The 22,328-nt window shown below is 42.6% G+C and overlaps 1 protein-coding gene across 1 annotated transcript in view; it reads right to left on the bottom strand.

Moving 5' to 3' along the window:
• The window catches only part of IQGAP3 (IQ motif containing GTPase activating protein 3), a 64,117-nt gene that overhangs the window by 32,122 nt on the left and 9,667 nt on the right, over positions 1–22,328 (bottom strand). Inside the window, exons 6-17 of the mRNA XM_044673720.1 lie at positions 22,095–22,208; positions 21,610–21,788; positions 21,050–21,128; positions 18,737–18,900; positions 18,365–18,452; positions 13,910–14,073; positions 12,852–13,009; positions 10,827–10,948; positions 10,507–10,670; positions 5,861–5,951; positions 3,801–3,968; positions 3,546–3,685 (exon numbers count right to left, since the gene is read on the bottom strand). Of these exons, the coding sequence (XP_044529655.1) occupies positions 3,546–3,685; positions 3,801–3,968; positions 5,861–5,951; positions 10,507–10,670; positions 10,827–10,948; positions 12,852–13,009; positions 13,910–14,073; positions 18,365–18,452; positions 18,737–18,900; positions 21,050–21,128; positions 21,610–21,788; positions 22,095–22,208 (1,631 nt within the window). The remainder of the gene's footprint in view (positions 1–3,545; positions 3,686–3,800; positions 3,969–5,860; positions 5,952–10,506; positions 10,671–10,826; positions 10,949–12,851; positions 13,010–13,909; positions 14,074–18,364; positions 18,453–18,736; positions 18,901–21,049; positions 21,129–21,609; positions 21,789–22,094; positions 22,209–22,328) is intronic.

Here is a 22,328-nt window from a genome sequence, read left to right as displayed (position 1 = left end):
AGTGTGTGTGTGAAGGGGATAAGAGGAGCATGAATCAGGTAACCATGTTAAAAATGTATATTAATAAATGTTAAAAAAAAAAATTAAAAAAAAAAGTGATAACAAAAAAAATAATAATAATAACTTGTTATCATAGTCCTCAGATTTCATCAAAATGAAAATAAAATTCAATGCATAAAACTAAAAAAAATATAATTGAGAGATATTTAACAAAATAAATAAAAATACAACAGAAAAAAAAATATTTCTCAATTATATTTTAAAATTTTAAAAAACAATTTTGAGTTCCAAATTCTCTTCCTCCTACCATATCTCTTCCACTACTTTAAGAAGGCCAGATATGATATCAATTATACATGTGAATTCATGAAAAACATTTCCATAAACTAATAACTTTTAAACTTGTCTTACTGACCATTCTGTCCTCACAAAAGTGGATGAAACAATAAGTGAAACTTCTGTTCTAGATACGAACCTCACCAAAAAACAAAGGAATAAAGGTGCCTAGGAGTGGAAATGGTGGGAACCTTAGGGGAAGATGATCATGCCCTCTTAGAACTGATGATATAGAGAGGAAGACAATGAGGCGTAGTCTCTCAATTGAATTTGGGAGAGCAGATTTCAAAGAGTACAGTAGAAGAATAGGCAGGAGTAAGGGCAGCAGGGTGGCTCAATGGTTAGTGAGCAAGACCTGAAGATGGGAGGTCCTGAGTTAAAATCTGGCCTCAGATATTTCCTAGCTGTGTGACCCTGGACAAATCACTTGACCTCCATTGCCTAGCCTTTACTACTCTTCTGTCTTGTAACTGATTCTTAATATTGATTCTAGGACAGAAGGTAAAAGTTAAAAAAAGAATAGGCAGGAGCAGAGACTGAAATTCTACGGAGAAAGTCAGTTCAAGAGGGATGGCAAACTCTCCAGAGTGAAATTCTGAAGATCCAACAATAAGTAATCCTGATGAAGATGAAAGGAGGGAATTGTCTAAAGAGCCTGATGTAGATGCACAGAACTCATTGGCCAACTTGGGTTCTAAGACAGAAGACCAGGAAGGGTTAGGGTAGTGGTAAAGTGGTAAAGATAGGGGTAAAGTGACTTGCTCAGGGTCGCACAGCTAGGAAGTCTCTAAGATTAAATTTGAACCCAGAATTTCTCATCTCTAGACCTGGTTCTCTATCCACTGAGTCACCTACATGCCACCTTCATGTCCTTTTGTGACAGGATTACTAGAGTGGTCCATCAGAGAACTGTTACAATTTACCTAGATTTTAATAATGCATGGCAATAAATCTTCAAGCTGTTTTTTTTTTAAACCCTTAACTTCTGTGTATTGGCTCCTAGGTGGAAGGGTGGGCAATGGAGTCAAGTGACTTGCCCAGGGTCACACAGCTGGGAAGTGTCTGAGGGTGGATTTGAACCTAGGACCTCCCAGTCTCTAGGCCTGACTCTCAATCCACTGAGCTACCCAGCTGCCCCCCCTTCAAGCTGTTTTCATGGAAAAGTCAAAGGCTAGAGACTATGATGTGGTTAGGTAGTTTTAAAAGTAGTTGAGTGGCTGGACTCTGAGAATTATTTTTATTTTTATTTTTTTTAAACCCTTACCTTCCATCTTGGAGTCAATACTGTGTAGTGGCTCCAAGGCAGAAGAGTGGTTAAGGGTAGGCAATGGGGGTCAAGTGACTTGCCCAGGGTCACACAGCTGGGAAGTGCCTGAGGCCAGATTTGAACCTAGGACCTCATGTCTCTAGGCCTGGCTCTCAATCCACTGAGCTACCCAGCTGCCCTTCTCCCACCCCCTGAAAATTTTTAATGTTTCAGTGTAAATTTGGAAGGTCTCTAGCAGAGCATTTCAGGATTCTATACTTGGACCTATATGTTGTTCGAACTGATTTCTCACTAACTCAAATAAAGTCAAAGAGGGGATGCTTATCAAATTTGCAGATGACATAGTATTGATAGGAACAAGTTAACATGTTAAATGACAGAGTATGGACTCAAAAAGATGTTTTAGACTGGAACTCTGGGCTCAATCTTTTTTATCTGGACCTGTGATTTCATCTATGTAAGAATTTCCAGTTTGGAAACTCTCTCCACTAAAGCAACTCATTTTTAACTTTTCCTTACAGTAGCCAAGAGTTTCCTAGAGTACTAAGAAGCTACTTGACTGTGGATACAATTATTATGTGTTCAGTTCTCTATTCATTACATCATTCTACCAAATCTAAGAAGATTAAACATAAGAGGGATAAATGCAAAGTCTTCTACTTGCTTAAAAAAAAATCAACTTTTCAAGTATAATATGGAGGAAGTGGATAAAGTTAGACATAAGTTCACTAGAAAAAAGTTCTCGGGTTTTAGTGACTATAAGTTTAAAATTAAATACAAAAATATTTATAGCAGCATTTTTTAGAGAAGCAAAGAACTGGAAAAAAGTGGGTGCCCAACAATTGGGAAGTGGCTATACAAACTGTGGCATATGAATGCAACAGAAAATTACTGCGCTAGGAGAAATAATGAATATGAAAAATAACTCCCACCTCACCTGTGAAGAAATCCAGGTCAGTTATGCCCTGGAGCTTTGGAGGATTGGAGGGGAGGGAGTGAGAAAAGAGGTTAAAACCATTAGGCACCCCATTTGAGGAAAGACACTGCTCATCTGGAGAGCATCCAGAAGAGAGCCATCAGAATCATAGTCAAGGGCCTTGAGATCAAGGTGTATGATGAGAAGCCAAAGGAGATGGGGATGTCAGAGAAGACATGGGGAGAACGAGAGCTGCCTTCGAAAGTCTGAAAAGCCATCACATGGAAGGAAAATTAGGCTTGTTTGGCTTAGCCTCAGAGGAGAGAAGCTGCAAAGAGGCAAATTTAGGCTCTCTGTGAATGGGAGTAGCCATTAGCAGTCAGATCTATCCCAATGGTGAGGGGCTGCCTCGAAGGAGAGGGACCTCCTCCTCACTGGAGCTCTTCAGACTTTTCTTATTTGGGTGAAATGAGGATCAGATTAGATAATTCTGTGATTCAGAGGCCAGGGTTCTGATTACAGTATGTACTCTTTTTTTAAAAACTCTTACTTTTTATTGTAGTATCAATTCTTTTTTTTTCTTTCAATTGTTTTAGAACCTTTACCTTCTGTTTTAGAATTGGTTCCAAGGCAGAAGAGTGGCAAGGACTGGGCAACTGGGGTTAAGTGACTTGCCCAGGATCACACAGCTAGAAAGTATCTGATTTGAACCCAAGTTCTCCAGACTCCAGGCCTGGCACTCAATCCACTGTGCTACTTAGTTGCCCCCTACAGTATGTATTCTTCTATCTTCTTTAGCCAGGCTATTGGAATCTAAAATTCTTGAGAAATCTCCCTGGGGACCCATCTCCCAGGCTCCACGATGTCTGGCTAGAGAACCACTGGGGCAGCAAGAGAGGCCTCCGTGAATTCCTGACCCTTGAAAGCTGACTGGAATGACACTGGGAACCACACTAGGAGTGGATCATTATGACTATGACTAATCCATCACCAAGTCAGGAGGTTTTAGCCTCCCTTCCCACTGACCTGGATCTCTTCACGAGTGAGGTGGGAAGTATTTAGAGTACAATCAGAAGGGCGTTCCCAGGTCCCCTGGAAAGTCTGCAGGTGGAAGTAGAAGGCAGTTCCATCCTTCATTCGATGCTGGACCCAGAAGAGCTTCTTTCCTAAAAGGGAGCCATGGAGAAAAGGGAGCAGGGAGAGAGAGATCTGAAGAGACTGGGGAGGAGAGGAAGGCTAAGAAGGAGGAATGGGAATAAAGGTGGGGAGAAGGACTGATACCTGCTTGTTTCTTCCTTGCCATGGTATCCTGCAATACTTTCTGGTAGCCACTGGCACATTCTGTGACCACCCCATAGAGGGCTACAGCTGGGTTGTGTAATACTCGTTCTGTCTGGGCAGACTTCCCCTCCTTGATGGCTTGATTGATGGCAGCCACTCCAAGCGCCACTGGAGTGAACATGAGGATAAGGAAGAGAGAAGTCAATATATTTCTGGGAAGCTTTTCCCCAAGGACCATGCTGCTCTGGGAGAGGGGAGGGAGAAGTGGGATGGAGAAGAGGAGACACAGCGAAATGGGAATGGGATGGTCTAAGGGCAGGACACCATCAGACACTGTCAGGGATCCCCGAAGGAAGCCAGTGTTGGACTAGATTAGGAAGGAGGGCAGAAATGGAAGTGGATGGATAAAGGAAAACAAGACATCCCAAGAAGAAAGAACAACTATGATAGGGTCACACAGTGAAGGAAGGGTAGGGAAAATGGAACTGGTTTCCCTGAATGGAGTAGAGAAGCCAAGTTGGAGAGTTGGCAGGAAGCAAGGGGGAGGGTCATGGAGGGGAGAAGCCTTGATTCACTGAAACTCAGGCTCTGCCTTCCAGGAGCTGACAAAACGGGTGGTGTTATCCAAAGCACAGGATGCAAAGGACACACTTCAATAGAAAACAGGTGTCAGTTTGTGTACTGCCTTTACTATAATCTTACCTCATAGCTTGCCCCCCGCCTCCCTTTTTTTCTCCCTTACTTTATATCTTAGTAGCAACTCTAAGACAGACAGGCAAAGGCTAGGGAAACAGGGTTAGATGACTTGCTGAGGATCACATAGCTAGGAAGAGTCTGAGGCAAGATTTGAAACCAGATTCTCTCAACCCCAGACCTGGCATTCTATACACTGGACCACTTAGCTGCCCCCTCATAGCCTTTCATACAGTCTATCCTTCAGCCAAGCTGGACTAACTCCCCGCCCCCAAATAGGCCTCATGTTCCTTGGGCTTTAGACTCACATTATTCTTACATGTTCATAACTCTCTTCCTCTATCAGTTTACCTGCTGAATCAGTCAATCAATAAGCATTTATTAAGTGCCTACTATGTGCCAGGAACTCTGTGCTAAGTGCTGAATCTCCATCCTCAGACATCACTTCTGTAATACAGTCTTCATTTACGCCCCCCAACAGTAATAACTATTTCTATGGCTTTATATAGTACTTGTAGGTAGACAGAGACAGACAGGCAGACAGAGAGATAGAAAGATAGATAGATGGCTAGAGATATAGACAGACAGATGGATAGAGAGATAGACAAACAGAAAGATAGATGGATAGATAGACAGATAGAAAGATAGATAGATAGATGGCTAGATAGAAGGAAGAAAGGGAGAGACTTCTTTCTAGCCTCCTGTATGATTATCTTCTATATATCCTTGGCACATACCAATGATGCAAGAGGAGGTCAGGGGAGACAAGTGAGGCAGCAGGGAGGGGGTGAGTACAAAAAAGTATCTCTCCAATAGCTGGGTAGCACAGTGGATAGAGCACCAGGCCTTATGTCAATAGGAACTAGATTCAAATTTGTCCTCAAACACTTCCTGGCTGTGTGGCTCTGGGCAAGTCACTGAACCCCAATGGCCTAGCCCTTGTCTCTCTTCAGTCTTAGAACTGATACTAAAACAGGGCAGTTAGATGACTCGGTGGATAAAAAGCCAAAACTGGAGACTAGAGGTCCTGGTTTCAAATTTGACCTCCAGACATTACCTAGCTGAATGACCCTGGACAAGTCACTTAAACTCAATAAATTAGCCCTTATTGCTCTACTGCCTTGGAACCAATACTTAGTATTGATTCTAAGACTGAAGGTAAAGGTTTTAAAAAATAAGAAGCTATTAAGACAGAAGGAAAGGGTTAAAAAAAAAAAAAGATTCTCTCATCCTTTTGACCATCAAATGGTCCTTTCTATAATCTAGCCAATAAATCTGCTATGTCAGCCTGCCTCTTCTCAGGAGGTGGGCAGAGAAAGAGGGATAGAATGGGCTATGAATAAGGATAATGCCCTTATCCTTCTTACTCTTCAGAGCTGCTTCTGTCTCCTGATTAGCTTTGGCCACTCCCTGGCGGATCTCTTCCAACCATAGCATGGCTCCAGGGTCCCCTGTTACCTAGAGTGGAGGGAGAGAAGAAAGATGTTAGGGGCCAGTCTGGACTCCCAATGTTACCACAAGAATTTTCCTTCCCTCCCTAAGAGGCACCTGGACCTCCTAAGCGGCATCCCCGCCTCCTCTCATCTACTCTACCCACTGCCGACAGAATCCGTATCCCCTTAAAGGGTTCAGCACTTTGATCAGCAATTCGTCAAAGAGAAAGCAAACATTATGAATGATTACTTGAAAAAGTGTTCAGTAAAAGCCAAAGGTCATATTCATCAAAATGGCAAAAATAAATAACAGTGATAAAAGGCTTTGTAAGCTGGTGGTTTGGGGAGATGGATGCCCTTGGACATTGCTGGCAACTATGTAAATGAAGCAAATTTCCTGGAGAGCAATCAGAAAGCCTATTCATACTGGAAGGTATGGGCTCAGAATTGGGACAGTCATATTCAAATTCTGTCTTCTACTAAGTGATCCTGGGCCAGTCACTTAGTCTCCATTTTCCCATCTGTAGAATAAGAACAATGATACTTGCATTGCTTATTTCACAGATTATGAGGAAAACTATAATCAATCAATCAAGAAGCATTTAGGCATTTTACTCTGCACCAGGCACTGTGCTAGGTGCTAGAGAGATAGAGACAAAAATGAAACAGTCTCTGCCCTCGGGGAACTCAAGTCCTATCTGGGGAGACAACAAGGTCCCATCAAAGACACAAGAGTTGAACGATCCTAGGAAAGTCACCTTTGCCTGCCTGAGTCTCCTCAACTATAAAATGGGAATAATAATAGCACCTGCCTCTCAGGGATGTTAGGAGAGAATTTTTGTAAAGCACTCTGCAAACCTTAAGGCACTGTAAAAATTCTAGCCATTGCTATTATTTTCTTTTTTATTATGATGTGTCAGAGGTAGTTCTCAAAGTAGGTCTTTTAGTTTCTCAAAATCCTCTTCACATTCTATCTACTATTTCAGGGTTGCTTCTCTATAAAGATGTGTAGAGGGCAGCTGGGTGGCTCAGTGGATTGAGAGCCAGGTCTAGAGATGCGAGATCCTGGGTTCAAGTCAGGTCTTAAGGTACTTCCTAGCTTTGTGACACTGGGAAAGGCACTTAACCCCCCTTGCTTAGCCCTTACTACTCTTCTGCCGTAGAACCAATACCATATATTATTGGTTCTAAGACAGAAGGAAAGGGTTTAAAAAATAACAATATAATTAAGACGTTTATAGCTATGCTATTTGTAATATGGGAAAACCCTTAAACTGAGTAAATGCTCAACAGCTAGAGAATAGCACATCAGTAGATCAGGTCACCATACAGAGAAGGAAAAATCTACACAGACACACAGCAGTTTTAGGACGCCCTCTGTGTATATGTAGAGGGATCTCATATTTTGTATAGATAGGAAAGTAGGTGTATAGATCACTAGTTATTCACAGTCACTGGATTGCCTCTTTTTGGCATTAATGAGGCTAAATTTCCCCTCTATACACACACACACACACACACACACACACACACACACACACACCCATGCACAAATGCGTTCCAGGTTCAAATACTGCTTCTGTCCCTTAATATCTGTGTGATTTTGGGCAAATCATTTAACTTCCTTGGACCCCAGTTTCCTCATCTGTAAAATTAAAGAATGGGATTAGATGGTTTCTGTAGCCTCTTCTAGATCTAAATCTATGATCCTGTAATTTCTACAAAATCAAACATTTATTCTATAAAGTAAAACATTTCTAGAATTAGGATTATATAAGGGAAAAAGACTTGTACAAAAATATTTATAGCCACACTCTTTGTGGTGGCAAAAAATTGGAAAATGAGGGAATGTCCTTCGATTGAGGAATGGCTGAACAAATTGTGGTATATGCTGGTGATGGAATACTATTGTGCTCAAAGGAATAAAGAACTGGAGGAATTCCATGTGAACTGGAATGATCTCCAGGAATTGATGCAGAGCGAAAGGAGCAGATCCAGGAGAACATTGTACACAGAGACTGATATACTATGGTAAAATCGAATATAACATACTTCTCTACTAGCAGCAATGTAAGGATTCAGAGCAAGGCTGAGAGACTTATGAGAAAGAAAACTAGTCAAATTCAGAGGAAGAACTGTGGGAGGAGAAACACAGAAGAAAACAACTGCTTGAATACATGGGCTGATGGGGATATTATTGGGGATGTAGACACTAAACAATAACTCTAGTCCAACTATCAATAATATGGAATTAGGTCTTAATCAATGATACATGTAAACCCCAGTGGAATTGTATGTCGGCTATGGGGGGTGGGGGGTTTGAGAAGAGGGAAAGAACATGAAACATGTAAATAGAATTCAAAACAAAAAAATAGAATTAGGATAATATTTATTAATATTCAAGCATATAATCAATAAGGATTGAAAAGAGGTTTTAAAGCATGGATTCTTAATTAACCTGGAGCTTGTAAACTGGGATAGGAAAAAAAATTACATTTAGCATTTCCTTCAATTATTAATTTAAAAAAACCAAACCAAACAAACCTTATCTTAAAAAAAAGCACCATACCTTCTTAGTATATTCTATTAGTAAATTCTAAGACAGAAGAGCAACAAGGGCTAGGCTACTGGGGGTTAAGTGACTTGCCTAAGGGCACATGGCTAGGAAGTTTCTGAGACCAGATTTGAGCCCTCCAGATTCCTGGCCTGCTGCTCTATTTACTGTGCTACCTAGCTGCCCAAACAAACCTTATTCTAAGAAGGCTTTACCAGACTAACAAAAGTTTTCATGAAACAAAAAAAGGGTAAGAATCCCTGTTTTTAGAGTGAAAAAAAAATTTTTTTTTAACCCTTACCTTCTGTCTTGAAGTCATTACTGTGTATTGGCTCCAAAGCAGAAGAGTAGTAAGGGTAGGCAATGGGGGTCAAGTGACTTACCCAGGGTCACACAGCTGGGAAGTGTCTGAGGCCAGATTTGAACCTAGGACCTCCTGTCTCTAGGCCTGGCTCTCAATCCACTGAGCTACCCAGCTGCACCCTAGAGTGAAATTTTTTGAGAGGAATGAATGAAGAATTTGAAACAAATAGTAGTTTAGCTTCAGAAGACCTAGATTCAAAATACTTATTGGATATGTGATCCTAGGCAAATCACTTAATATTCCCTAAGCCTCAGTTTTCTGATGTGTAAAATGGGGATAATAACACCACATACTTGCAGGATTGTAGTGAAGAAAGCTTTTTGAACACCTTAAAGCACTGTAGAAGTATGAGTTATCATTACTTGAATGTTTAAATATTTTTTAATTATAATGTTCAATATTCATTGGATTCTTTTTGCAGTAAAGTTCATATAAAAAAGAAAAAAGAAATTTGTGTTAAAAAAAATTCTTCCCTCCTCAAGAACCTATAATGGCTCTTTATTGCCTGTTGGATCAGGTCCTAACTCTTGTGTTTGGCTTCAACATTTCTATCCTGAATCACCTCCTCTAGGCCCCAAATATCTCTCAGGAAAGAACACTTTAGAATAGGGACTTCAGGCTGGGTCAGGCTCCTCCCCTGAACCCTTTTAAGCCATTCCCTCTGCTTGTAATGCTCCCTAACTCCTATCATCTTCTGCTTGGCTCAATCCTTTATCCTTCTCTACCCTGCTCTTTAAACAGCCTCCTTCTCCTCTGAGAAGCTCCCCCAGACTGCTTCCACTGGCTCCACTCCTTCCTCTGATATCCAAGTGGCTTCTGGAATTACAGGATGGAGAGACTTTAGAGATCCTTTATTCCAAGCCCTTCATTTCCCAGATGAGAAAACAGATGTGATGGGAAGATGAGTGATTTACCCAAGTTCATACAAAAAGGTAGCAAAGCTAGGATTCGAATCCATGACACCAGGCTGCTTTCCAGTCTCTTGTCTATCCTTTGAGTATTCCTTCCTCCCTCTTTATTCTCCCGAGGCCTACAATAGGGCACTGTCTATAGTGAATGCTCAGTCCTTATTGTCAAATGACCCAGATAATCCTTTATTTACTTATCTTTATTTAAAACATCTTTATTTATCTCACTAAATATTTCCCAGACACTTGTAAAAATTTTTTCAACATTCATTTTTTTAAGATTTTGAGTTCAAATTCTCTCCCTCTTATCTTTCTTCACTCCTTGAGAAGGCAAGCCATTTGATATCAATTATATACACAAAGTCACGTAAAACATATTTCCATATCAGCCATGTTACAAAAACCCCAAGAAAAATAATCTCAATCTCTCTCTCTCTCTCTCTCTCTCTCTCTCTCTCTCTCTCTCTCTCTCTCTCTCTCTCATTTTTTATCATGTGACCTAGATAATTCTTTTTTTTTTTTTTTTTTTTTTTAATTTAAACCCTTATCTTCCGTCCTGGAGTCAATACTGTGTATTGGTTCCAAGGCAGAAGAGTGGTAAGGGTAGGCAATGGGGGTGAAGTGACTTGCCCAGGGTCACACAGCTGGGAAGTGTCTGAGGCCAGATTTGAACCTAGGACCTCTCGTCTCTAGGCCTGATTCTCCATCCTCTGAGCCATCCAGCTGTCCCCTCCCAGATACTTCTTAAGCCTACCTGGGCCTTCCTTCTCTTGGCTGCCGTCAGGATATGGTGGTACCTGGGGCCGACAGGCAGGGTGACATGATCCAGGCCAGCAGAGGGCAACAGCAGGGCCGTCAAGGTCTTCTCTGGGTTTGCCTGGTTCAGGGCCTCATTGATGAGACTGACCGCCAGGATCTCTGGTGGAACAGGAAGAGTCACTGAGGAAGGAGAGCTCTTAAGGCTGCATTCTGGGAACAGAACTCACAGCAAAGAAAAGCGCAGAGACCAGCACTTGGGGTTGGTTAGTATGACCCTGCCCCAGCCCCCATGCACAATCCATCCCATTGACTCACGCTCTGTCTCCTCCTGGACCTGGCCATTGACTTGGCTCACGGTGGCCTGCAAGTCATTCCAGCTCAGGAAGGCCCCAGCCACACTCCGCTCCTGCTGCAGCCTTCCCAGAGCATCGAAATAACTGGGGATTAAGCAAGGATGAGCTAAGTTGGAAGGTTTGGGATCTCCTAGCTCTTATGCATCAAGAGAGATGGAGGATTTTACCTCCCAATGAGAAATGAGGGATCCAAGAAGAGGCTAAGAACAATAATAGCTGGAATTTTATCTAAGTTACAAAATGATTTCTCTACAACAACTCCATGCAAGTATTGGCATCCTTATTTTATGGACTTCATAGCTACTGAGTATCAGAGCCAGAGGCAGCTTGTCCTGGAGTCAGGAAGACCTGAGTTAAAATCCAGTCTCAGATACTTCCTGTGTGACCTTGGGTAAGTCACTTAACCTTGATATGCCTAAAGGGCAGCTAGGCAACTCAGTGGGTAGGGTGCTGAGCTGGCCTGGCCTGGGGCAAATCACTTGACCTCTGTTTGCTTTAATTCCCTGGAGAAGGACATGGCAAGCCACTTGAGTATCCTTGCTAAGAAAACCCCACGGACAACATGGCCCACAGGGTCATAAAGAGTCAGACACTGAACAGCAGTAATAACGAGTGTCAGAGCCAGGATGCGAATACAAGATCCATCATCTTTCCACTGTGCCACCAGATCCTCCATCAGGGGAACCATCAGATTCCACCTCTTCTTCACAAGCCAGGACCATCCTCCAGGCTCCTTGAGGGGAAGAAGGTGACTTCCTGCTGGAACAGAGCTGTCTAGACGCCAAGCCTAATGAAGAAGCTCATCTCCTACGTCATAGACAGCGGACTTCTCCTGGGACAGGGACTCCTTCTGAACCTCGCTTTCTTGGTGCAGGGACCCGCTCTTCCATAGCTTCCTCCCCTTTCCACTCACCAGGCTGGCCAGACCAGCCTCCTTGACATTCCTCTCAAAGGATGCTTTCATCTCTCATCTCCGTGCCTTTGAAATGTTTACACCCGGTGCCCCACCACTGCAGACCTTGGGTCCTAGAATCCCTTGTGCTTTTCAAAACTCACTTTCTCTGGAAAGTCTTTCCTAATGCCCCCAGCTCTTAGTAACACTCCCTCTCTCGGAGGAGGCTTGCATTGATTTCTGCATACATTTGTATATGCACATGCTGTGTTTTTCTCTCTATCCTCCCCTCAAATTCCATGCAAGCCCCTTGAAGGTAGGAACTCTCTCTTAGCCTTTTAGTCAGCACATAGCACGTTGCTTAGCACCTACAAAGTATTTAATGTTTTTTTTTTTAATTTTTTTTTAAACCCTTAACTTCTGTGTATTGACTTATAGGTGGAAGAGTGGTAAGGGTGGGCAATGGGGGTCAAGTGACTTGCCCAGGGTCACACAGCTGGGAAGTGTCTGAGGTAGGATTTGAACCTAGGACCTCCTGTCTCTAGGCTTGGCTCTCAATCCACTGAGCTACCCAGCTGCTCCCCAGTATTTAATGTTTTTAATGCTTATTGATGGATGGATCTGCAAAATGGGTCCAATAACATTTGCATTATTTATCCATTAGGCATTTAATAAATGTTTACTGATTGATGGATCATTTGTGAAATAGGTCTAATAACATTTGTACTATCCACTTCACTGAGCTTTGTACAATCAGGGTCCCTTTGGGACTGTGGCAGCTGTGCGGGTCCCTGCACCAAGAAAGCGAGGTTCAGAAGGAGTCCCTGTCCCAGGAGAAGTCCGCTGTCTATGGCGTAGGAGATGAGCTTCTTCATTAGGCTTGGAGCCTAGACAGCTCTGTTCCGGCAGGAAGTCACCTCCTTCCCTCGAGGAGCCTGGAGGATGGTCCTGGCTTGTGAAGAAGAGGTGGAATCTGATTATTCCCGATTGTACACTTTGTAACCCTTAAAAGTGCCACAGAAATCAACTGTTTTTATTTCAGCTGCCCGTTCCTCTCCTGTGCCCAAGGCTTTTACGATTCTCTGCCTTGCTTACCGTTGGGCATTCTCTCCATCCACGTCAGCCAGACCCAAAGCTGGGCTCGACAGACTGCTCCAGAAGCCCCCAGCATCCCCTGCCTCCAGGTACCGATTAATCAGAGCAACAGCAGAGAGCATCTCCAAAGCCACAAAGAGTTCCTCTTGAGCCAATTCCTAAGAGAGAAGCATGGAAGTCCCCCTGACACATCTGGAGGCTTAGAGATACCTTCCCCTACCCTAACTGATAGGAGTCAGAACCTGAGTTCAAATCCTGCTCCAGGGATTACTAGCTATGTGACCCTGGGCAAGTCACTTAACCATTCAGTTTCCTCATCTATAAAATAAGGATACTAGCCCCTACTTCTCAGGGTTCTTAAGGAAATAAAAAATTAAAACAAGTAAAAAAAAAGTTAACACAGGTAAAGTGCTTTGAAAATTTTGGTGTTATATATAAATGACAGTTATTACTATTATACAACCTTATATCTCACTAACTCATACTCCATTTTAAATATATACTGCACACTGACTCTTTCTCTCTCAGTTCAGGAATTAAGATAAGTATCCCCAAAGCTGGCCCAACCTGCTCCTATCCTTTCCCATTATCTGATGTTCCCTACCCTTCTGGCCTTCAGTTAGAATGCTCTGGATCAAACACCTCATCCATCAGGATCCATAAATCCTAGCTTTCCCCACCCTTCTTTTCTTCAAAAAGGTTTCAGAGACTTATTTGCCTCTGTTCCCCCCCACCCCCGATACCCCCACTCTTTTGCTAGCCCCTACCATGGGGCATCTAGAACCCTGGCCGGCCGCCCCTGGCTGATCTTATTCCCGGGTCTGTGCTTTGGCAGTGTGGACTCGCCCTCCAGGCCTGGGGCTGACCCTTTTCTTTCCTTCTGATGTTACCTTAAAGCCCAGGGCAGGATGCTGGCATTAGATCAGGGATTTGAGATCAGGGAGATTTCTGTCCTAATAATGGGCAGAAGACCAATGGGGAAGGAGGGAAGGACCCTAAGAGTATCCATAATCTCTCCAGTTGTCAGGAGAGCCTGGGTCCCTTCTCCTGTGACTCACTCTTTCCTGTTGACGCTGAATCAAAGTCAGTTCCTGCTGGTACATGGATGCAGCAAAGGGGTACACCTCAGGCAGCTGGGCTTCAGGACACATGAGCTCCTTCACTGTGTCGGCAGCCAGCCCTCTCCGGATGGCCCTATTGATCCGCCCCACAGCCTGGAGCACTGGGAGGGATGGAGAAAAATCCATTCAGCAAAGTGTCTGCCCTCCTCCCTACCCCATGTGGCAGCATTAAGCAATTAAAGAAACCCAAACACTCATACCAAAGGACCCAACAATCCCACTTCTAGGATCAAACCTTGAGGATGTTGTTAAGTAGGGAAAGGGAACTTTCAGGACAAAAACAAAGATAATTGCTTTATTTGTAATGGTGGGAAGCTGGAAACAACCTATATGTTTTCCCAATGGAGAATTGATGAATAAATTATGATATATCATTGCAAATGGTATATGATTTTGATGTTTAAAAAATGATAGGTATGATGACTACAAAGAAACAGGAAATGGATTACATGAAGCAACTCAAGCAGAAAATATAGTAAAAAATTTAAAAACCATATGCACTGGGACAGGTAGCTGGCTCATTGGATAGAGAGCTAGGCTTAGAGATGGGAGGTCCTAGGCTCCAATCTGACCCCAGATATTTCTTAGCTGTGTGACCCTGGGCAAGTCACTCAATCCCCATTGCCTAGCCCTTGCCTCTCTTCTGCCTCGGAACTGATACTTAGTATTGATTCCAAGACAGAAAGTGAGGGTTTAAAAAAATGAAGCAAAACATATGAACTGACTGTGGCAATGTTTTAAGAAAACATAGTAGCATTGTGGCTTGATACAAAAAGCATTAGAACTAGACTTGAAATCAAAAGATCTCTGTTCAAATTTCAGCTCTAGCACTTACTTGCTATGTGAGCAAGTCTCTTTAGCTCTCTAAGCTCAGTTTCTTCATCCGTCAAAAGGAGACAACAACACATACTACCCTACCTCGTGGGGGCTGTGATGCTGACAGTGATTTGTAAATCATAGAAACATCAGTTATAGTTTTCTAAAAAATCACAACAGAACCTTATTTTCTACACAGAGACAGAAAAGAGAGCAGAAGGAGATAGATCATAAATTAATCACTAGGCTCCTTACTGATTTGTAGAACAAACTAGAAAGATAGATTGGCAGATGAGGGAGAAGGGAAGGAGGGTGCCCATGGGCAACCAGGTACCATAGTAGTGATGGGAGGAGGTGGTGTGGGGTCAGATCATTTGGAATTGAGTGTCGCAGGTCTCTGAACTCAGAAAGCCTTGCCGCTCAGTTAAAAAAGGTCTGAGCTCTTATTCTTAGCACCATAAAGTAATGATTTCCTCACTGTCATGAGAGCGAAGTGGAGGAAGAAAATTGATGCACAGGCCAAAGCAGAAAAGGAAAAAAAAAGGAAAAAGGAGGGCCAAGTCACTTGGCCATGCTGGTCTTAGAGGCCTCAGGAGCAGAGACCAAAGCCCAGACTCCTTCACTGATCATGGTAGCAGCCTTCAGAAGGAGTCTCCCTTTGAATGACTCTCTCAGCTCAGATCCAGGACTCTTCATTCTACATCTGATAAAAGTCTCCCTCTTGTCACCATCTGCCTCCTCCCATCTTTTAGTGCAAGGTCTACCTGCATGAAATAAATTTGCCTGACTGCATGCCAAAGACCTTCTTGTCACACTGGGCTGATTTTGTCTTCTTAGCGGTTATGTGACAACTGTATAATAAATCCTCTCTACCTTTTTTTTGGTTTAGGGGGAAGAGAGAAAAAAAATGGTAAAGAAAATGGACCCTTAATCCTGATTGCCTAGCCTTTAACATTCTTCTGTCTTAGAGCTGATACTAAGATAGAAGATAAGGGTTAAAAAAAAAAATCACCAAAGGGGTTCAAGAGCCTCTGGAGTTAAATGAATAGGAGAGTGATGGAGTCAGAAAAAAGAAAAAGAAAAAGGTCCGAACTTGCTCTCTTAGGCTAGGGGGTAGATTATCAGCAGAGTAGATTCCATAGAAAGTTCTCAGCAAGGCCTCCCAGTTTAGGGCTGTCCTAGAGCAAACTAGTGGGCAAAAGTGCTGCCCTATCAAGATGAGCAATCGAACAATGAACAAATATTTATTAAGGACCTACTGTATGCTTGGCACTAGAGATACAAAGAAAAAAAGGAATAATTTCTTGAGACTACATGAATATTATTAAGTATTTATAGAACATATAAAAAATAAGTCTATTTTGGGGGGAGGGAGAGCCCTGGGAGCTGGAAGAGGGAGGAAGTGTCCATGGAGAAGGTAGTACTTGAGTCTTGAAGCAACAAGAGGTGGAGGAAGGGAAGGAACACATTTCAGAAAGAGAAGAGAGAGTATGTATGTGTGCATGTGCACACACATAGGCATTCGTAAGTAAGCCAATTTAACTGGTCTAGAAGAGTGAGGAGAAGGGGAAGAATGACCAATAAGTCTGCAAAGGTCAAGGCCAGGTGGTGAGGGCCTTAAAAACCAGGCAAGGAGTAGCTAGGTAGCACAGTGGATAGGGCACCAGGTCTGGAGTCAGGAGGTTCAAATCTGGCTTAGACACTTCCTGGCTGTGACTGAGCAAATCACTTAATCCTGGTTGCCTTGCTCTTGACATTCTTCTGTCTTAGAACTGATACTAAGACAGAAGGTAGGGGTTTTAAAAAAAAAGTCAAGTAAAGAAGTTCAAGAAACTTTGGAGGGGAGTGATAGGGTCAGGCCTACACTGGGGGAAAAAAATCACTCTGGAAGCTGGGGAGAGTACAGATTAGAGGGAGAAAACTGAGGCTGAGAAACCAATTAAGAGGTCATTACGATAATGTAGAGAAGAGGTGATAGAGGAGGGCCTGAACTAGGGTTGGTTGTGTGAGTAGGTGGAGAGAGACAGGGATGGATTGGACAGATGTGGAGACTGAGACAAGATCTGACAAATGAACAGATATCTGGGACCAAAGAAGATTTAGGAGTCAAGTAAAAGATTCTTGAGAATAATTACAGCTAGATTGAGTCAAGCAGAATGTGTTAGCCAGTAGAATTGATTTGATTTTTTAAAAAACCTTTACCTTCTGTTTTAGAATTAATACTAAGTATCAGTTATAAGGCAGAAGAGTAGTAAGGGTTAAGCATTGGGGGGTTAAGTGACTTGCCCAGGGTCACGAAGCTAGGAAGTGTCTGAGGCCACATCTGAACCCAGATCTTCCTGACTCCAGGCCTAGCTGCTCCTACCCAGTAGAATTTAAAGCATCGTTTTTTATCTGTTGGTCTACTACACATTTTTTACCAATATACATAACTTTTTACCATCAAATATTCTCAGTTCTCAAAACCTATAAACTTTAAAACCTGACCTCTCTCTTTCCTTCTCTTGCCCCCAGTCCCTATGCCTTGGACCACTGAAAGTCAGTAAGCTAAGACTTTAGAAGGAAAAACAATCCAAGAAAATGCAGAGATTTTACTGTTCCCACAGTATGGTTTGAGTTAGGAAATACTGTTTTAAAATCCAGAAGGTATCAAACTGTTTCTAAGCATTTGATTTCTTTTCGATATTGCTACAGATTACATCTCAATGTTTATTCATTTCCTATAAAGAAATGAATCTGGAGGCAGCTGAGTGGCTCAGTGGATTGAGAGCCAGACCTAGAGACGGGAGGTCCTAGGTTCAAATCTGACCTCAGACACTTCCCAGCTGTGTGACCCTGGGCAAGTCACTTAACCCACATTGCCTACCCCTTACCACTCTTCTGCCTTGGAACCAATACACAAACAAAAAACAAGAAAAGAAATGAATCTTCTTATTCAATTTCTTATAAAGAGGTTAACAAACAAGTACTTAAATAAATATGTATTATATAATGTCATAATTTATACATAATAACATTATGCTTCATATATAATTTATACATAATCATAATAATATATCTTTATATGACAGTCAAAGCGATAAGAAAAGTCTACCTTACTGAGCAGTGGGAAACTGTATTGGTGAAAGGGGTGCCCCACCAATAATCAATCATAATGGCCCTTCTAGGCATATTAGTGATTTCTTAGAAGGCAAATAACCATTTATATTTGGACTGGACAATGTACTTTGCTTCGTTGCTCAGTTTAGTTGCAGAAGCTAAAACCAACAGCAACTACTGGAAAGAAGATATAATGCCCAGGAGAAAGTAATCCATTCCTAAGGGCTGTGCATGCCTTATAAATCCAAACCTGTTTTAGTAATAAGCAAACAGCATGGCCCCCAATTCCTTAAACGCACTTTCTGAAATAGTCTTCTAAGCAAGACCAAGCAGTTCAGAAATGAGGTACGTTCCATGTAGGTGAGAGCTGCCACTCTATAAGGGTAACCAGTCTAAAAGGGGTCTGGGGGTGTGGGGTAGGTGATGACCTTCAGAGAATCGACAACCAGTCTAGTCCTCCACTATGGGGAAACTTACTAGCAAGTTCTTGATCGCCTTTAGCATTAGCTGCAGCCACACCAGCCTGGATCTCATCCTTCTCCAGGAGCTCTGCCAGGCCCAGCTCCTTTAAGAGAGAAAAGATACCCCAAGAGATATGATAGTTATCTGCAAACACGTGATATCCACCCTCGTTAGACTGTAAGCAACTGCCAGTGACTGTCACTTTTTACCTTGGCATCCTCAAAACCTAACAGTGTTTTGTATACAGAAGGTGCTTAATAAATGTTTGTTAAATAGAATAGGAGTGATCTATCCTAGGGATGGGAAAGGCAGAAAGCAGAGAAAGGATCTTGTAAGACAGGGTTCCTTGCAGCCAGGTGGGATTCCCTCCCCTCTCCTCAGACTTACCAGAGCTTTCTGTTCTCTGTCTAAACTCAGCTGCTCCAGGTACCAGTCACCAAAATCCCTCCTCACTCCACGAAGGCCCAAAGCTGAGTCATAGAGGGCTTCCAGCAAGGCCTCCGAGTTCTGTTTTTCCAGAGATTCATCAATGGCCTCCAGAGCTCCATGAACTAAAAGAAATTCAGTTTGAGGTTTGGGCAATTTAAGAGGGTCAAAGGGCCCCAGGATGCCCTCAAACTCATTGTCAATAACCAAAATCATCTGAAGCTGGTAGCATTCTGACTACTCCTCTCTGCTCCAGAACCTGCAAAGGTTTCATACTGTTTTATCCATTTGGGGACCTTCTTTCCATCAGCCTCTGCCTCTCCATCTCAGTGAATGTATTTTAGTACCCTCTTACCTCAGGCTCTGCTCCAATCAGGCAAATTTATGCCTCTTCCCTACTTAGAGGAACACTTTTGACTGAATTGTTTCCTCCCAAACACTTCTCTTTCTCAACATCTCTTCCCCAACTCTTCCTTCCCAGCTCTAGCTCATATATCCCTATTTCAGGAAGTCTGCCTAGATTGAAACCAGCCTAGCTGCACTCCCTTGTATCTTCACTCCCATCATCTGGCACTGATTTCTGCTGAGGACTTTCAGGCTAAATCATGTTTCTTTTTATTTTGGTCCTCAGTATTTGTCTCAAATGGCAACTCATTAAGGACAGGGATTAGTCTTTTAACAGTACACAGTTTCCATTTGCTACAGAAAAAAGATTATGAAGGCTTCATTCTCATATGTTCTAGCTTAGGAAGGTGGGAGAGGGAGAGAATGGATTAAAGAAAAGGTGTTGGGGGTAGCTGGGTGGCTCAGTGGATTGAGAGCCAGGTCTAGAGATTGGAGGTCCTGGGTTCAAATATGGCCTCAGATACTTCCTAACTGTCTAGCTGTGTGACCCTGGGCAAGTCACTTAACCCCCATTGCCTAGTCCTTACCACTCTTTTTGCCTTAGAACCAATGCATAATATTAATTCTAAGATGGAAGGTAGGAATTAAAAAAAAAAAAAAGAAGAAGAGGTATCAAACACAGAGACCACCTAAACCAGATTAAAATGTCATTGGGAACTAAAGAATAAAAATACAATTGTATATAAATAACATCACATTTTAAAACTAAGTCAATAGCAGGCCTAAAGGGGTCCTTCCATATGGATTAGTGACCCCTGTATCTATTTGAGTTTGATGCCACTGGACTAAAGGATGCTTCTTGTTCAGTCAGAGCTCTATGCATTGAGCCATCTAGCTGCCAAAGGATGCTAACAAGGAATTCTAGGGGGCATCTTTCACTAAATTTCATGAGTAGTGGAGGCTGGGACAACCATATGCTGAGATACGAAAAGTAGGCAATTGCCTAGGGTACAAGGGACCCTTTATATAAATACACATATCTTAAACACCAGAAAACCTCACTCTTCTTGGCTTGTAGGGATTTATTTTTACAATAAGTCAAGTTCCAATTGCTGGGTTTGTACCCCAAAGAGATCATAGATAAACAGACTTGCACAAAAATATTTATAGCCATGCTCTTTGTGGTGGCAAAAAACTGGAAAAGGAGGGTATACCCTTCAATTGGGGAATGGCTGAACAAATTGTGGTATATGTTGGTGTTGGAATACTATTGTGCTCAAAGGAATAATAAACTGGAGGAATTCCGTGTGAACTGGAAAGACCTCCAGGAATTGATGCAGAGTGAAAGGAGCAGATCCAGGAGAACCTTGTACACAGAGACCAATACACTGTGGTAAAATCGAATGTAATGGACATCTGTAATAGCAGCAATGCAATGACCCAGGACAATTCTGAGGGATTTATGGAAAGGAACACTACCCACATTCAGAGGAAGAACTACAGGAGTAGAAACACAGAAGAAAAACAACTGCTTGGACACCTGGGTTGATGAGGACATGATTGGGGATGTAGACCTGAAAAGACCACACCCATGTAACTATCAATAATGTGTAAATAAGTCTTGACTGACCACACATATTAAAACCAGTGGAAATGTGAATTAGCTACAGCTGAGGGGGTGGGGGGTTGAGGGAGTGAAGGGGAAAGTAAAAACATGACTTATGTAAGCATGGAAAATTTTTCTAAAAATAAAAAATTATTTAAAATATATATATATAAAAAGTCAAGTTCCATGTGTTACAACGAAGGCATCAATAGCACAGAAGTGGAAAGGATGCTGGATTTGTAGATTCAGAATGGGAGAAACATTTAGACATCATCTGATCCAACACCTCTATGATCAGAATCCAAATTCTTTCATCCTCTTACCATTGACTTGATTGATATTGCCCTGTATCTCTGCCTGAGTCAGGTACCGGTCATAGATGTCATGGTTCTCTCCATTGTCCTGGAGGTACTAAGAAGAAGATGGAAATGTTAGAGGAGTCAACTTGAAACAAGGCCTCCCATTACTTTTCTTCTTCCTTCATTCCATCAGATTTCAGCTAAGTCTTCTGGCTCCTCAACTCCCACTACTCCAGGAATCTAGCCTAGTACAAAAACTGGTATTATCCTAATTTTTTACATAAAGGGAAATAAAAGGTGAGACAAAAGTTCAATATATTGCCTATAGTCAGTCACATGACTAGTAAGTTTCAGAGATAGGATTTGAACACAGAGATCTTCCTGATGCCAAATCCTGCAGTCAGTCCACTGATGCCACAGTATCATCTAGACCTTCTCATTGCTCTGCCCTCTTTCCTATATCTGTGGACCACCCAGACAAATGAATATTTCTTAAACTTTTCTGGCATGGGATTTCAGATCTCCCTCCCTCCCCAGCTTCCAACCCAGCACATGGGAACCTGAGCCTCAGGATTTCTCCTCACCCAGTTCCTGGAGTTAGCCACTTTTTCCATCTTTACTTGGGCTAGCAGCTCCTGGTAGACAGCAGCCAAGGGCTCCCGGAGGTTCCCTAACATGGCGTTGGGGTTCTTCAGTGCAGCCAGAGTGTCTTCCACTACCCCTCTCTCCACCGCTTCATTGATGGCAAGGACAGCAGCATGGACTAAAAAAGCCAGAAGTGAAGAATAAGGGTGTTGGGGGTGGGAAGGGGAATGAGGCATGAAAACAAGATCGAGGGACAAGAAGCAAACTTCAGGTGGAAGTGAACCCTGGTTGATTCTGACGATTCTCATTCCACATGGACATCATTATTCCCTTAAGACATCTATGCTAGTATGTATGTATGTATGTAGGAGATGAGGAGAACCTCATTTTTAGGATGTTTTCTCTACCCACCAAGCTGGAGTTTCCCATTCATTCAAAGCACCACTCCTATCATTCATTGTGCAAAGGTCAGCTTGCTACCTACCAGAAGCCTCGTCCACAGAAAGCTCACTAGCCAGGATGCCCCCAATCTTGCTGAATGCTGGCAGCTGCAGCCCATACTTAGCCAGCTCTGAAGTCATGTTGTTGAGTTCCTCCTCTGCAAAAAAATCACAGGTAAATTCAGGGCCCTGAAATCTCAAAGCCCCTTGTGCTGTAGGGAGGGGACCTTGCTAACTACCCTGTTAGCAATTCTTCCCTTCAGAACCAAATTCCTGGA

Source organism: Gracilinanus agilis, chromosome 4, assembly GCF_016433145.1.
Source record: "Gracilinanus agilis isolate LMUSP501 chromosome 4, AgileGrace, whole genome shotgun sequence".
In the NCBI taxonomy this organism is placed as follows: domain Eukaryota; kingdom Metazoa; phylum Chordata; class Mammalia; order Didelphimorphia; family Didelphidae; genus Gracilinanus; species Gracilinanus agilis.
This window is presented reverse-complemented; position numbering and strand designations above follow the sequence as displayed.